The sequence below is a fragment of the Poecile atricapillus genome, chromosome 6 (genome assembly GCF_030490865.1).
Source record: "Poecile atricapillus isolate bPoeAtr1 chromosome 6, bPoeAtr1.hap1, whole genome shotgun sequence".
Taxonomy (NCBI): Eukaryota; Metazoa; Chordata; class Aves; order Passeriformes; family Paridae; genus Poecile; species Poecile atricapillus.
Genome location: NC_081254.1, coordinates 37,641,047 through 37,656,365, shown reverse-complemented (window position 1 = coordinate 37,656,365; position 15,319 = coordinate 37,641,047). Strand labels below are relative to the sequence as shown.

The 15,319-nt window shown below is 52.2% G+C and overlaps 1 protein-coding gene across 3 annotated transcripts in view; it reads left to right on the top strand.

Moving 5' to 3' along the window:
- The window catches only part of TCERG1L (transcription elongation regulator 1 like), a 58,655-nt gene extending 43,709 nt beyond the window's left edge, over nt 1–14,946 (top strand). The window contains exons 8-13 of one of the 3 annotated variants that reach the window (XM_058841665.1): nt 1,564–1,718; nt 6,613–6,682; nt 7,485–7,611; nt 11,202–11,291; nt 12,529–12,647; nt 14,056–14,946. In XM_058841665.1, coding sequence (XP_058697648.1) covers nt 1,564–1,718; nt 6,613–6,682; nt 7,485–7,611; nt 11,202–11,291; nt 12,529–12,647; nt 14,056–14,212 — 718 coding nt within the window. In that variant the 3' untranslated portion in view covers nt 14,213–14,946. The remainder of the gene's footprint in view (nt 1–1,563; nt 1,719–6,612; nt 6,683–7,484; nt 7,612–11,201; nt 11,292–12,528; nt 12,648–14,055) is intronic. The other 2 variants (XM_058841664.1, XM_058841667.1) reach the window with 2 other exon arrangements.
- Nucleotides 14,947–15,319: the final 373 nt, after the last annotated feature.

The following is a 15,319-nucleotide window of genomic DNA, read 5'->3' as shown; positions in this document are numbered from 1 at the left end:
TGGCCCGAGGGAGGGTGTGGGAGGGAGCCCCAGCTGCAGCCAGCTGTGCCTGCAGGGCACTGCTCCACAAAAACAGAGCAAAATCAGCGTTTGTGAGAAATGCTGCTGCTCCTCAGGGCCACATCCTGCCTCCCCCAGCTCTTGGGGGGTCACCAGGGCTCTGCCTGCCCCTGCTTCTGGCACAGGGGGTGCCTGACACAGCTCATGGTCCTCGTTCCACCAGCACATTCCCAGGCAGGTGACAACGGGAGCTGGGACAGCTTTAAATAGAGAAACCTTTCTGTGCTTTCTGGCCTGAGTGCTTGGTAGAAGGCTGTCCCCAGGGTGTCCCCAGGCTGTCCCCAGGTGTCCCCAGGTGTCCCCAGGTGTCCCCAGGGTGTCCCCAGGCTGTCCCAGGGGTATCCCCAGGTGTCCCCAGGCTGTCCCCAGGCTGTCCCCAGGTGTCCCCAGGCTGTCCCAGGTGTCCCCAGGCTGTCCCCAGGCTGTCCCCAGGCTGTCCCCAGGCTGTCCCCAGGTGTCCCCAGGCTGTCCCCAGGCTGTCCCCAGGCTGTCCCCAGGGCTGTCCCCAGGGCTGTCCCCAGGCTGTCCCCAGGTGTCCCCAGGCTGTCCCCAGGCTGTCCCCAGGGCTGTCCCCAGGCTGTCCCCAGGTGTCCCCAGGCTGTCTGTCCCCAGGCTGTCCCCAGGCTGTCCCCAGGTGTCCCCAGTCTGTCCCCAGGCTGTCCCCAGGTGTCCCCAGTCTGTCCCCAGGTGTCCCCAGTCTGTCCCCAGGTGTCCCCAGGTGTCCCCAGTCTGTCCCCAGGTGTCCCCAGGTGTCCCCAGGTGTCCCTAGGCTGTCCCCTCGCTGTCCCCAGGCTGTCCCCAGGCTGTCCCCACGCTGTCCCAGAGCTGTCCCCAGGTGTCCCCAGGCTGTCCCCAGTCTGTCCCCAGGCTGTCCCAGGTGTGTCCCCAGGCTGTCCCCAGGCTGTCCCCAGGCTGTCCCCAGGCTGTCCCAGGGGTGTCCCCAGGCTGTCTGTCCCCAGGGTGTCCCCAGGGTGTCCCCAGGTGTCCCCAGGCTGTCCCCAGGTGTCCCCAGGCTGTCTGTCCCCAGGTGTCCCCAGTCTGTCCCCAGGCTGTCCCAGGTGTGTCCCCAGGCTGTCCCCAGGCTGTCCCCTCGCTGTCCCCAGGCTGTCCCAGGCTGTCCCCAGAGCTGCAGTGTCCCCAGGCTGTCCCCAGGCTGTCCCCAGGTGTCCCCAGTCTGTCCCCAGGTGTCCCCAGGCTGTCCCAGGTGTCCCCAGGTGTCCCCAGTCTGTCCCCAGGTGTCCCCAGGCTGTCCCCAGGCTGTCTCCAGGCTGTCCCAGGCTGTCCCCAGAGCTGCAGTGTCCCCAGGTGTCCCCAGGCTGTCCCCAGGTGTCCCCAGGCTGTCCCCAGTCTGTCCCCAGGTGTCCCCAGTCTGTCCCCAGGTGTCCCCAGGTGTCCCCTCGCTGTCCCCTCGCTGTCCCCAGGTGTCCCCAGAGCTGCAGTGTCCCCGCTGCGGGTGATTCCTGGTTCTGGGCAGGCTCTAAGGTGCTTTCTCTCTTGGAGCAGGTGTGTGGTGTGGACTGGAGATGACCGGGTGTTCTTCTTCAACCCCAGCATGCAGCTGTCGGTGTGGGAGCGGCCGCTGGACCTGCGGCACCGCGGGGACATCGCGCGCCTGCTCGAGGACCCCCCGCACAAGCGCAAGCTGGAGGCTGCAGCAAGTAACCCAACCCTGGCACTGCTCCCCTGGGATCCCCTGGGATCCCCTGGAATCCTCTGGAATCCCCTGGAACCCCCTGGGATCCCCTGGAACCCCCTGGGATCCTCTGGAATCCTCTGGAATCCCCTGGAATCCCCTGGAACCCCCTGGAACCCCCTGGGATCCCCTGGAACCCCCTGGAATCCTCTGGAATCCCCTGGAACCCCCTGGGATCCCCTGGAACCCCCTGGAACCCCCTGGGATCCCCTGGAACCCCCTGGAACCCCCTGGAATCCCCTGGAATCCCCTGGAACCCCCTGGAATCCTCTGGAATCCCCTGGAACCCCCTGGGATCCCCTGGAACCCCCTGGAATCCCCTGGAACCCCCTGGGATCCTCTGGAATCCCCTGGGATCCCTTGGAATCCCCTGGAATCCCCTGGAATCCCCTGGAATCCTCTGGAATCCTCTGGAATCCCCTGGAATCCCCTGGGATCCCTTGGAACCCCCTGGAATCCCCTGGGATCCCCTGGAACCCCCTGGGATCCTCTGGAATCCTCTGGAATCCCCTGGGAGCTGGAGCTGGCTGTGCTGAGGGCTGGAATTGCGGTGGGGGCTGAGGGAGATTCCCGGTGAAGGGAAATTGCAGAATGTTGTTTTCACTGGAATGCCGAGCCGGGGGCTGAGGCTGCTGGCGTGAAGAAGAGGATGGATTCCTGCAGGAGATGGCTCTGTGATGGATGCAGTCCCTGTCACAAGGCTCAGGGTGTTTTATTGCATTAGCAGTGCATTAGCAGCATCACTCAGCTGCTCCTCCAGCCCGGGCAGGAGGGAAAATCCCAGCAGGAATCTCTCCTGCCCGCTCAGAGGATTGCTCCAAAGGCTCCCCTGCTCCTGATGTCAGCGTTCAGGAACTCACACAACCACCAATGGTTAGATGAAGGTGCTTTATTTAAAGAGCTCTGGGTGTCAGGGGTACACAGACCCAAATCTGACCCCATTTGGTTTTGAGTTGAACATATTTTATACTCTATCGTTATATAATTTACATATTAATTATTAAACTTACACTGTTCTATTGTAAGCATTGTTTTTACCCAAGCATGGATTTCTCATGATCCCCCCTTAGCCCCCTAGCATGGTTCTCCATGTTCTTTAAACAATAATTATATCTAATCACATCTAACAATTGTATCATTTATCATATACTGACTACACAGGTGCAGCTTGACCTGGTCTTTAGCAAGCACAAGGTCTGACATTTCCCAGGGCCTGCTTTTCCCAGGGCTTTCCAAACCTAAGTCTTAGAATTTTCTAAGATTTCAAGACCTTTTACTATCACTGCCACAGCTCCTGAGGCTTCACGCTGCCTTTACTGGGAGCGCTGCCCCTTACTGGGACATGGGAACTGCTCCTGGCCCTGGCTGGCTGCTGGGAGTTCTGGAATATTCTGGTTTTGGTGGGGAAAGAGCAGCCACCACCCTTCAGCTGCTGCCTGTTCCTCAGTGGGGAGGGGGAGAGAAGTGAGGTTGTGGCTGTTTGCAGGAGCTGTTTTATCACAGCTCGGGGTGGTGGCACTGCCAGGCTGCTCTGGGACCTGTCCTGTCCCCCCGGGCCAGCAGGGATGGGCACTGCCCTTGGTGCAGGGGGACAGCTGCCAGGGAACCCCTGAAAACCCCAAATAACCACTGAGAACTCCAAATAACCACTGCGAACCCCAAATAATCACTGCAAACCCCAAATAACCACTGTGAACCCCAAATAACCACTGCAAACCCCAAATAACCACTGTGAACCCCAAATAATCACTGAAAACTCCAAATAACCACTGCAAACCCCAGATAACCCCTGAAAACACCAAAAAACCACTGCAAACCCCAAATAACCACTGTGAACCCTAAATAATCACTGAAAACCCCAAATAATCACTGAACACCCCAAATAATCACTGAACACCCCAAATAATCACTGAAAACCACAAATAACCACTGCAAACCCCAAATAATCACTGAAAACTCCAAATAACCACTGTGAACCCCAAATAACCACTGCAAACCCCAAATAACCACTGCAAACACCAAATAACCACTGTGAACCCCAAATAACCACTGTGAACCCCAAATAATCACTGTGAACCCCAAATAACCCCTGCAAACCCCAAATAATCACTGAAAACTCCAAATAACCACTGCAAACCCCAGATAACCCCTGAAAACCCCAAATAACCTCTGCAAACCCCAATAACCCCTGCAAACCCCAAATAACCCCTGAAAACACCAAAAAACCACTGCAAACCCCAAATAACCACTGCAAACACCAAATAACCTCTGCAAACCCCAAATAATCACTGAAAACTCCAAATAACCCCTGCAAACCCCAAATAATCACTGAAAACTCCAAATAACCACTGCAAACCCCAAATAACCCCTGAAAACCCCAAATAACCTCTGCAAACCCCAATAACCCCTGCAAACCCCAAATAACCCCTGAAAACACCAAAAAACCACTGCAAACCCCAAATAACCACTGTGAACCCTAAATAACCCCTGCAAACCCCAAATAATCACTGCAAACTCCAAATAATCACTGCAAACCCCAAATAACCCCTGAACACCCCCCAAAAAGCCCTGCAAACCCGAAATAACCCCACAAAGCCCAAATAACCCCACAAAGCCCCATTAACCAACAGCCCCGTGCCTGCAGGGACACAGGGGTGAGCCATAATCAGCTTTTCTCCGTCCCTGTCCTGTTGCCACCGCTGTAATTGCATTTTTCTCTGGGACTTTCCTCAGCAGGAGCTTGTGTTTTGTATTTCTGGGTGGTTTGAGGGATTGGAGCTGTGGATCTGATTCCTCCAAGTCTGCAATCTGCTGCAATTCATTCTTCAGGAGAGAAAAAGAGCTTTTAATTGAGGGTTGTATTGAAAGCTCAGTGAATTCCTGCCGAGGGATGGCCAGAGACAAAGCTGAGGGTCATTGTTCATGGTCTCTACCATTGTTGCTGCTCTCTAATTAATTAACACAAGAGTCTAAAGTCAGGGCTGATAGGTGCCACTTCAAAAATCTATTTTTTGCTGTGCTCCGTCCTTTTCATTTATTATCTTTACCACAAAGATTTGATTCATGCTCCTGGTTTTTTTTTTTAGGGCCGTGACTTTCATTGTTGTTAAACAATCTTAATCTTCCCTGCTGTAATTGGGCCTTGTGGTTGCTCAGTGTTGGAGCACTTTGTAATTAGTGTAGATTAGCTCTGAGGTGAGGGGGAATTATTTGTTACCTCTTCTCTTAGCTCGTAATCTCCAGTAAATAAATAACACAAACGAGCTGAGTGTTCCCAGCCATGCTCCCCACATTTATTTTGCTGAGTGGCTGCTGCTGAGCTTTAATTAGAATTTTTAAATCAAACATCTTAAAAAAATAAAAGAAAAGTCAAGTGAAGTTATCCACGGGATGCTCTGGGTTGTCTCTGCTGAAGGATCAAGTGGTTTTTAAATTTGGGCATAAATGAAAAATTGCTCATTTCCCAATTCCTCCTCCTCCACCGAGTGTTTGTTGCAGGAGATTGATGTGGCTCTTCCCAAACGGGGCTGGAGAGGAGGGGCAGAGCAATCCATCTGCTGGGATCTCCTCCTTCATCTCCTCAGGCTGAGGAGCTCCTCCTGCTAATTAATAATGGACATTATGGAGTCATCAAAGCCTGCAATGGTTGGGTTGGGAGAGCTCAGAGCCCTCAGTGCCATGGCAGGGACACCTTCCCCTGTCCCAGGCTGGACACAGCTGGAATTCCTCCTGAAAACCCGAGATGATGCAATTTACAGAATTCCCACAGATGTTTTGGATCCTGTGGCACTCAGAGAAGAGAAGCAGCCCCTGAGCATTTCCCAGCGCTGTGCTGGGTCACCTCTGTGTCCCCTGGGGCTTGGTGACAACTGCAGCTGGCAGGGGAGAAGGGAAAACACTGCAGAATTCAGGGTTTGTTCCCCTTGTCTGTGATGGAAATCCAAGCTCTGAGTGGCCAGGGCAGGGCAGGGCCCTGGAGCTGCTCTGAGGCCTCAGGGCTGTGGAGATTGCTGCATTCTGGAATTCCTGCTGGAATTCAGGGCTGTGGAGATTGCTGCATTCTGGAATTCCTGCTGGAATTCAGGGCTGTGGAGATTGCTGCATTCTGGAATTCCTGCTGGAATTCAGGGCTGTGGAGATTGCTGCATTCTGGAATTCCTGCTGGAATTCAGGGCTGTGGAGATTGCTGCATTCTGGAATTCCTGCTGGAATTCAGGGCTGTGGAGATTGCTGCATTCTGGAATTCCTGCTGGAATTCAGGGCTGTGGAGATTGCTGCATTCTGGAATTCCTGCTGGAATTCAGGGCTCTGGAGATTGCTGCATTCTGGAATTCAGGGCTGTGGAGATTGCTGCATTCTGGAATTCCTGCTGGAATTCAGGCCTGTGGAGATTGCTGCATTCTGGAATTCCTGCTGGAATTCCTGGGAAAGCACCCTGAGGCTGGCTGCTCCGAGGAGGAGAGATGGGAAAGGAGGGAAGCTCTGCTGGGGGTCACCTCCCCTGAATCCTCCAGGCTGTCAGCACAGAAATGATTTTGCAGGAATGTCTTTGGCTGTGTTTTGAAGGGAAGGGAGGAGGGAGGATCAGGTGAAACAATAATGAGATTTAAAGCAATCATGTCATGAATGAAAAATGAGGAATTTTGTTGACTGGAAATGGTCACTTTATTGCTGTCGCTCCCATTTGGATGAAGGCAGTTCTGAGGATTTTATAAAATACTTTTATTTTTAAAACCCTCTGTGGAGGGTGAAAGCCAGGAAATACCTGAGCAGCAGAGACGAGGGAAGAGAAGCCAATTTGAGGAATTTGTATTCCCATTTCTCTCATTCAAATCTGATAATGACTTCTTTCTTTTCAGCAGACAAGTGTGTTAGCTCTTGTCCAGGGGATGAAAACGATGATCTGAGCATCAAAACCAAGAGAAATAAGTAAGTTCTGAAGTTTCCTTCTCTGTATTTGGTGGTGGGAAGGGCTGCTCCAAAGCAGGGCGAGCTGAGTGTGGTTTTTGTTCTCTGTGGGGAAATGATGGGAGCTGTTCTCCAGGTGTCCAGCCCTCACCAGAGCCAGGATCCTCCTGATTCCCGTGGGATCACCAGATTTTGTCTGGGGCACTCTTCCTTTAGGAAATGCTTACAAGCAAGGCTGTAATTTTGTAATTTATTTTGGGTTACTCCAAAGACTGGCTCAAAGCTTTCCCTGGCTGGGGTGCAGCAGTTTCTGTCCTGCTCTCAGAGCCAGCCTGGCTGCTCCTGCTGCTGACCTTCATTAATCACCACGTGTGCTTCACATTCCCCTGAATCACCCCTGAAAGAGCAATGCTGAGCTTCCCACACCCATCCCAGGTGTCCTGAGCGTGGGCAGGGATGGAGTTTGTGCTGGATTATCACAGACCTGCTGAACTGAGCCCTTGATTGTAGCTTTTGGCATGACAAAGCCCCTTTAGGGTCACCCCTCCTGGGCAAGGGCTGCATGAAGCTGTCACTGTGCTGCACCTTGAATTTGGGTGTCAGATGGCTCAGAGTGACCATCCTGCCTCAGCAGCCCTGGGTTTGGTACCCAGCTGCAGCTCTGGGGCAGTTCCCCATCCCTGAGCACCCACAGCTCCGGGTGAGGCAGCTCCCAGCAGGTCTGGGATGGATTAAAGGGATTAAAGGGATGAAAAGGATGAAAAGGATGAAATGTCCTGGCAGGTGAGCACTGCTGACCTCTTGTGTGTCTCGCCCTGTAAAGAACAGAGGAGTGCCAGGCTGCGGGGGCTGAGGAGGAGCAGGGAGGGGAGGAAGGCTCGGCCAGCCGGATCTCACCGCCCCTGGAGGAGAGGATCACCCACTTCAGGGACATGCTGCTGGAGAGGGGGGTAAGGACAGCCCTTCCTGGGGCACAGCACGCTCCTGGCTCAGCAGCCTGGCCAGGGATCAGTGCCAGGCTCTCTGTCCCTGAGCCGCTGCCACTGCGGGATTGCAGCCACGGGAGCCCTTTCCAGACAAACTCCCAGGGTTTGTATCCCAGGGATATCCAGAGGCAGCAGCTCTTCCAGCACTCAGCAGGACGTGGGGCTGTGGGCACAGCCGTCCTGGGCTGTCCTGGCCAGCTCCTCACAGCTCAGGAGCTGTCCTGTGAGCTCCTCAGTGCCCATCACCACAAACTCCAGCACTGGGGAGCCAATTTCACTTACTGACCATCCAAAATCATGGAATTAGGGAATGGTTTGGGTTGGGAGGGACCCCAAATCCCACCCATCCCACCCCAGCCATGGCAGGGACACCTTCCCCTGTCCCAGCTGCTCCAGCCCCAATGTCCAGCCTGGCCTTGGGCACTGCCAGGGATCCAGGGGCAGCCCCAGCTGCTCTGGGAATTCCATCCCAGCCCCTGCCCACCCTGCCAGGAACAATTCCTGCCCCAAATCCCATCCAGCCCTGCCCTCTGCCACTGGGAACCATTTATGCTCATCCAGACCCTTGGGAAGGGATGCTCTGGAGATGTTTGGAGCTGTGCTGAGCCCCAGGAGCAGGGAATGCTCCAGGGCTGGGCTCTGTGGGGACAGGGGGGTGTAAAATGAGCAGTGGGTGCAGATCTTCTGCCTCCCCCCACACTGCCACGTGCATCCCATAAAGGGAATGTCATTCCCACAGGAAACACAGCCCAAGGTGGCTGTTGTCAGGCACTAAAGCCTATAAAATTTATCCCAGTAATCAGCAGGCTTTAAAGGGGGATAATTAGAGCTTCAGCAGCTCAGCAGTGAATTATCCCCACGCCAGAGCTGCTTTATTAATACAGCTTGTTATTTATGCTGCAGAAATGCAGAAGGGCCATAAATGAGCTCTGCATGAAGACTTTGCTGGCAGATTGCAACTCAGGGGGCAATAAGTCAATATTTGGAAGGTTTAGGGCTGTTCTAGAACAGGATTCTCAGGTGTTTCTATGTTAAGATTTGCTCCTAAAATTAAGAAATTTGGGGAATTCACTGTTTGGATTTGCTAATGTTTGAAAATGGGGAGAGAAGAGGTTACTTTGCTTTTACTCTGAACATTTTTTGAACTGTCCAGCTCAGCAGCAGCTGCTTGGCATGGCTGAAGCACAGGGATGCCATTAACGCCATCGAAATCTAATTATTTAATGACCATCCCCTGCCCTTTCCTCCTCAAGGAGTTGCTGGAAGGAATCACAAAGAGCTCGAAGCAGATGGAGTTTGCCAGAGGAGTTCTGCAGCTTCCTACAGAAATTATGTCAACAGAAGAATATTTATTGTAACATTTTAAAAATAGAGGGGGTTTGGGGCAGTTCCAAGACACAGGCACTCTTTATTCTGAAGTCTGGGGTGAGTTTTCCTGTGTCAGAAATCTGGATATTCCTCTGGAAGTTTCGAGGTTTCCACAAAACTCTAAGAGGAAGAGGAAAACTGAAGGTTCTTCCTGGCTCCCTCTCCCACCCAGCATCAGAATATCCACGTTCTGGGCCAGCATTTCCAGGAAAGTCTTCTCCCTGCTGGGCTGCTCTCCAGACTGCTGAAAGGATTCCAGGGCTGTTTTGTCTCAAGGTTTTGCCTTCTTAATCCCGGGGAGAGAGGGGGATTTGTGTGTGAAGTGTAACTGGAATGAAGTCAGAAATACCAGGTTATTTTAGGAGACGTTTGCCTAATGTGCAGTGGAATAATTGCTAAGCACTAAATCCTCAGCTGGAATGATTACCTGATGAATTAGTCTGGGCTTAATTAGCGAAAGACACCAGGAAAGGAGGATTCCTGGTGCTGGAAACCCCCGAGCTCAGGACAAAGGGGACACAGGGAGGGGAGCTCAGGCTGTGGCAAGGGGATGTTGGGGGGAATTGGCCTCAGGTCCCCAGAGCCTGAGCTTTGGGTTTCCCCATGGCCTCAGATCCCCAGAGCCTGAGCTTTGGGATTCCCAACAAACTCAGATCCCCAGAACCTGAGCTTTGGGTTTCCCAACGAACTCAGATCCCCAGAGCCTGAGCTTTGTGTTTCCTCATGGCCTCAGATCCCCAGAACCTGACCTTGGGTTTCCCAATGGCCTCAGATCCCCAGAGCCTGAGCTTTGGGATTCCCCATGGCCTCAGATCCCCAGAACCTGACCTTGGGTTTCCCAATGGCCTCAGATCCCCAGAGCCTGAGCTTTGGGATTCCCCATGGCCTCAGATCCCCAGAGCCTGAGCTTTGGGTTTCCCAACAGCCTCAGACCCCCAGAGCCTGAGCTTTGGGTTTCCCCATGGCCTCAGATCCCCAGAGCCTGAGCTTTGGGATTCCCCATGGCCTCAGATCCCCAGAACCTGAGCTTTGGGTTTCCCAACGAACTCAGATCCCCAGAACCTGAGCTTTGGGTTTCCCAATGAACTCAGATCCCCAGAGCCTGAGCTTTGGGTTTCCTCATGGCCTCAGATCCCCAGAGCCTGAGCTTTGGGTTTCCCAACGAACTCAGATCTCCAGAACCTGAGTTTTGGGTTTCCCAACAGTCTCAGATCCCCAGAGCCTGAGCTTTGGGATTCCCAACGAACTCAGATCCCCAGAGCCTGAGCTTTGGGTTTCCCAATGGCCTCAGATCCCCAGAGCCTGAGTTTTGGGTTTCCCAACGGCCTCAGATCCCCAGAGCCTGAGCTTTGGGTTTCCTCATGGCCTCAGATCTCCAGAACCTGAGCTTTGGGTTTCCCAACAGCCTCAGATCTCCAGAACCTGAGCTTTGGGATTCCCAATGGCCTCAGATCTCCAGAGCCTGAGATTTGGGTTTCCCCATCTCAAACCACTCTGAGAGGAAAACGAGTCCACTTAAAGCCACTTTGCTTCATCAGAGCGTTCCTGCTGGAATGTTAATTACTGTTTAACTGCACTTCACATCCAAGGGTTTTTTTTTAGCAAATTCACTCTTTTGTTGGAGTGATTAGAGTATTTTATTTCCTTCAGATTTTCCTGTAGCCAACAAATGCCTGGGGGTGTTTAGAAGGTTGTGAAATACTGGCAATTCCTGCTGCCCAGGCAGGGGATGGATCTGGGTGGTCTTTGAGGTCCCTTCCAACCCAAAGTGCTCCATGGGGCTGGAGGCAGCCCTGCAGGATGTGACATTCCCATCCCATCCCATCCCGTGGGAACGTGGTGCTCTGAAGATGTTCACTGCCAGCTTCCCCTGAGTGCCTCAGCTGGGTCACAGCCCCAGAGTGACCTGTTGAGTTAGAATTGTCCCTTTTGTGGGAATTGGAACTGCACAAGCAGCACCACACTCCAGCATTTCCTGCCTGCTGCAGGTTCCTTCCAGCACGGATGGGGAGCGAGCATCTCCCAGAGCCTCGCTGAGGAGCAAATCAGTCCTGGTGGTGTGGAGGCCACCAGAGATCAGAATTCCCCTTCAGCCACCCCAGGAATCCTGCCCAGGGCTCCTCAGCTCCCCAAACTCCTGGGAACATCTGCTCCTTCCCCATCCTCACTCAATGCCGTGCCCCCAGGTGTCGGCGTTCTCCACGTGGGAGAAGGAGCTGCACAAGATCGTGTTTGACCCGCGCTACCTGCTGCTGAACCCCGAGGAGAGGAGGCAGGTGAGTGACCTCTGCCCCCAGCGCTGCCCTGCCTGCCTCCCAAAACCCAACAGGATCCTGGAGCAGCTCCTGGGGCAGTGCCTGCAGATCAGGATTCCCCTCTGGAGGCTCACGGGGTGGTGCTCACCAGGCACAGTGAGGAGCTGGTCCCTTCCCACTCGGGGTATTCTGTGATTCCCAGTGCTGTCTCCTTGGAAAAGCAAGGTCTGACCACAGGACTGGCTCCCATCCCTTGGGATGCAGGAACGGCTCCTGGGAAGGCTGGCTGCAGGGAGGGAAATGGGATGGTTCCACCCTGAATTGTTGGGATATTGTGGAGACACTGCTGGATTTCCACTGTTGAGGAATTCCCCAGGAGTCTGGCAGGATCTGGACACGGCACTGGGGCTCTCTGCAAGCGTTGGGCTTTTCTGGGCAGCTCCAAAGGCATGTGGAGTTTTGCTGCCTTGATAATTTGGGCATTAATTATCACCAGGGGCCCCAAAGTCTGCAGATGAATCTGCAAAATGCAGGGGAGGTGCAGGGATCTTGCAGAGAAGGTGAACGCTGCTGTTCTGTGGTTATTTCTCTCCCTTAAAAGCCTTTTGTCATCCTGCAGAAGGAATAATTTTGAATATGGAATTGTCCATTTTTTAAATAAACAGGATGAAAAATGAACTTATTCCATATTGGCCCGTGGTTGTCCAGAGAGCTTCCTGTAGGTGTTTACCAGAGCACTGGGCACATACATCTTCATTTACTCCCTTTCCAATATTTCCTTTCCTAAGGAAAAGAAAAATGAAACAAAATAATAAGGAAATACAGGAATGAAAATGTATGAGGAGCTGCCAGGATGGAAAGTGCTGCTGGAGAGCCTGAGCAGGGAGTTTGGGATTTATTGCAGGGAAAGGGCAAGGACAACACCTGGACCATGATGAGTCAGTCTAGAGACATTCCTTGGAATCCTGAAATCATTTCATCAGCCTTGGAGCAAGCTGGGCCATGGCAGGGCTGGGGCTGGGTGGGATTTAAGGTCCCTCCAACCCAAACCAGTCTGGGGTTCTGGGATTAATGTAAACTCTTAATTAATAAATTCTTCCAGCCTTTAATGAAATGGCCAGTTAGAGCCAGGACAGGGGAACAGTCCTTGGAGGTGATGGAATAAAAACTCCTGGGCACGTGGGGAGGGAGATGAGGACTGCAGCCCCCACGAAGGCTTTGTCAATAACTCCTTGTCCTGTGCCCCCTCCTTGGCCAGATTTTCGAGCAGTTTGTCAAGACCCGGGTCAGGGAGGAGTACAAAGAGAGGAAGAACAAGTTGCTGTTGGCCAAGGAAGAGTTCAAGAAGCTTCTGGAAGAATCCAAGTTATCCCCAAGGTGAGCATTGCCTTAGGAAGGGTTGGGAAGCTCGGCTTTGTCGTTTAGGCTGAGCTTTTTCAGCCCAGAATTCTTCAGAGCAAGTGGAAGATCCCGGTTCCAATGCTGGCATTTCTTCCCTGATATTTTCCTGTATTTTGTTGCATTCCTGGGAGAGGAAATATTCCATCCATCTCTCCCTCTCTCCATCCCTTCCCCTCTCTCTCTCTCTCTCAGAATGTGCAATCCTTTGCACAGCACATTTATTTCATATTCCTGTATATGCCGTGATTATAGAACACACATTACTTATGTAAAATCAGCACCACGATGTTCAGTCTCATCCATATTGCACATGTAAGTGTAATTACTCAGAAATTGTATTTAGTCTCGGTGTTTGGTGGAAGGGAAATGTAATTTCACAAAGTTCCTGTTAATGCCACGCCATTAAATTAATGGAATGCATCCCTTGCCGTGGCAGGGGGTTGGAGCAGGATGATCTGTGAGGTCTCTCCCAAACCAAACCCTCCTGTGACTCTACAGTTCTGTGATTAAATTAAAATACAGCGTGCAAGGCACAATTTATGTTTCACTTTGTTTTTCAAGTGATGGACCCAGACTCAACACCGTAGCAGTGCTTAGGGCAGTGGTTTCTCATTTGGAAATTACATGAAAACAAAGGGGTTCACGTTATAAACATTGTTAAATTGCTGGAACAAAGAAATGGCTGTTTTCTCTGATAAAATATGCAGATAATTATTCAGCACGACCTGTGTGGGCGCACGGATACAAACAGCACGGGGGGCTGTAATAATTGTAATTACAAGAAACATTTTACAACAAAATTAGGAATATTCTGGGCTGATGTCCCACCCAGACTCTGCATCCAGCACTGATATTCCCAGTCTCCGAGGGAAAAGCTGTGCTGGCCCAGAGGCCAGGAGCATTTCACCCCTGAAGGGCTCTGGGAGCTGGCTGAGGAAGCTCCTTTCCCTGCCTTGATTTAGGCACACAGAGAGGGAAATAAATCCCAAATATTTCCAATAAAAAGCAAAGAGTCACCCTGGGGGAAGGAGCTGGGCGTGCAGCCTGGAAGGCAATGAAGGCAGCAAACCCTGCGAGGTGTGCTCGCCTTGGAAATACCAAATATGCAGGAGTTGAGATAAAAACCAGTGCCACTGGTCTGTGAGCGCCGTGTTAATGGCTCAGCAGCCTCCTGCCAGCCACCAATCCATTTTTAAATCCCAAAGTTAATCCTTGCAGGCTGCTCCAGGTGTCCAAAGCCCTAGGGTGGCCTCACCTTCCCTCATCCCGCGTTTTCCATCCTGTTGGTGCCGTCCATTCCCAGAGTCTCCTGGTGTTTGGGGTGGGTGCAGGTCTGGGGGTGCCCTGGCACAGCCCCAGATTCCCAAACTCTCCTTTTCCACAGGACAACCTTCAAGGAATTCGCCGAGAAGTACGGCCGGGACCAGCGCTTCCGCCTGGTGCAGAAGAAGAAGGACCAGGAGCACTTTTTCAATCAGTTCATTCTTATTCTCAAGAAGAGGGACAAAGAAAACAGGATAAGGCTACGGAAAATGAGATAAAAGCAACTGAAAGTGGCAATAAAGACACGCCCAGGCCGTGGCTGCGGGAGGGGATTCCAAGGAAGGATGAAAAACGCTCGGGGTCCAAGAGCACCACCAGGAGTGGGAGATCCCGAGGGAAGAGCGGCTCTGAACGGAGCCTGGGGAGCCCCCAGCGGATTTGGGAAAGGCTATTTTGGATATTTTGTTCTCCAAGAATTAATGTTTCATATTGAAGCTCTCTTTTTGTACAACATCCCGAGTTTGATGCATTTCTAATTGCCATGATATGTCGATCCCTTAATTGTTTTAATTATGCAAATTACTTGTAATATACACAAGTTATGACTCCGATGCAGATTTATAATTAAGCAGAAGCAGATGCCATCCAGAGCAATCTCAAGGCATTTCCATCATTTAGGGGAATTATCTCCAGCAATCTTTTGGCCACTCTGCATTTCCACCAAGTGCGTGGGGTCCGGTGGTCTGCAGGATCCGCTGCCGCTGCTCATCCGTCTCTGTCCAGTCCTCTGAGTAGTAGTGATCAGCTATTAATTGTTAATCTTGGTGAAGAGTGTGAAAATCTTGGCACATGTTCCATAGGAGAGCTCTCCGACCCAGAACTTCCCGCGGGCGCCACGTCCCCCTCAGCCTTCCCACCCCAGTTCTGTGCTGAAGCCATCCCAGTCGGATTTGGGTTCTGTTCCTGTGTGTGAAGAGTCTGCATGAGATTTTTCTCATCATATTTGTATAAATAAATATTTAACTTTTGTAATTAAGAAGCATTTCCAGCCTGTTTTCAGGGGGATTTCAGGGGAGGAACTATCTGAAGAGTTGTTTTTTTTTTTTTTTGCCAGGACTCAAGTGGAAAATGCTGTCAGGGATGGGGGGGTTGTTGGGGTGTCTGGACTGGATCCCCGTGGGTCCCTCCCAGCTCAGGATACTCTGAGATTCCATGAAATAATGGGGAATTCCATGATTCCATGGGGAAAACAACACAGGGCTGGTGGTTTTTACTGGAGAGATGGAAAACCAGAGGGGGTTTGTGTGCAAATTCCAGTGAGATCCATCGGAAATCTGAGGATATCGGGAACAAAAGAGTCACTCTGGATACACAGGTAGGATGTG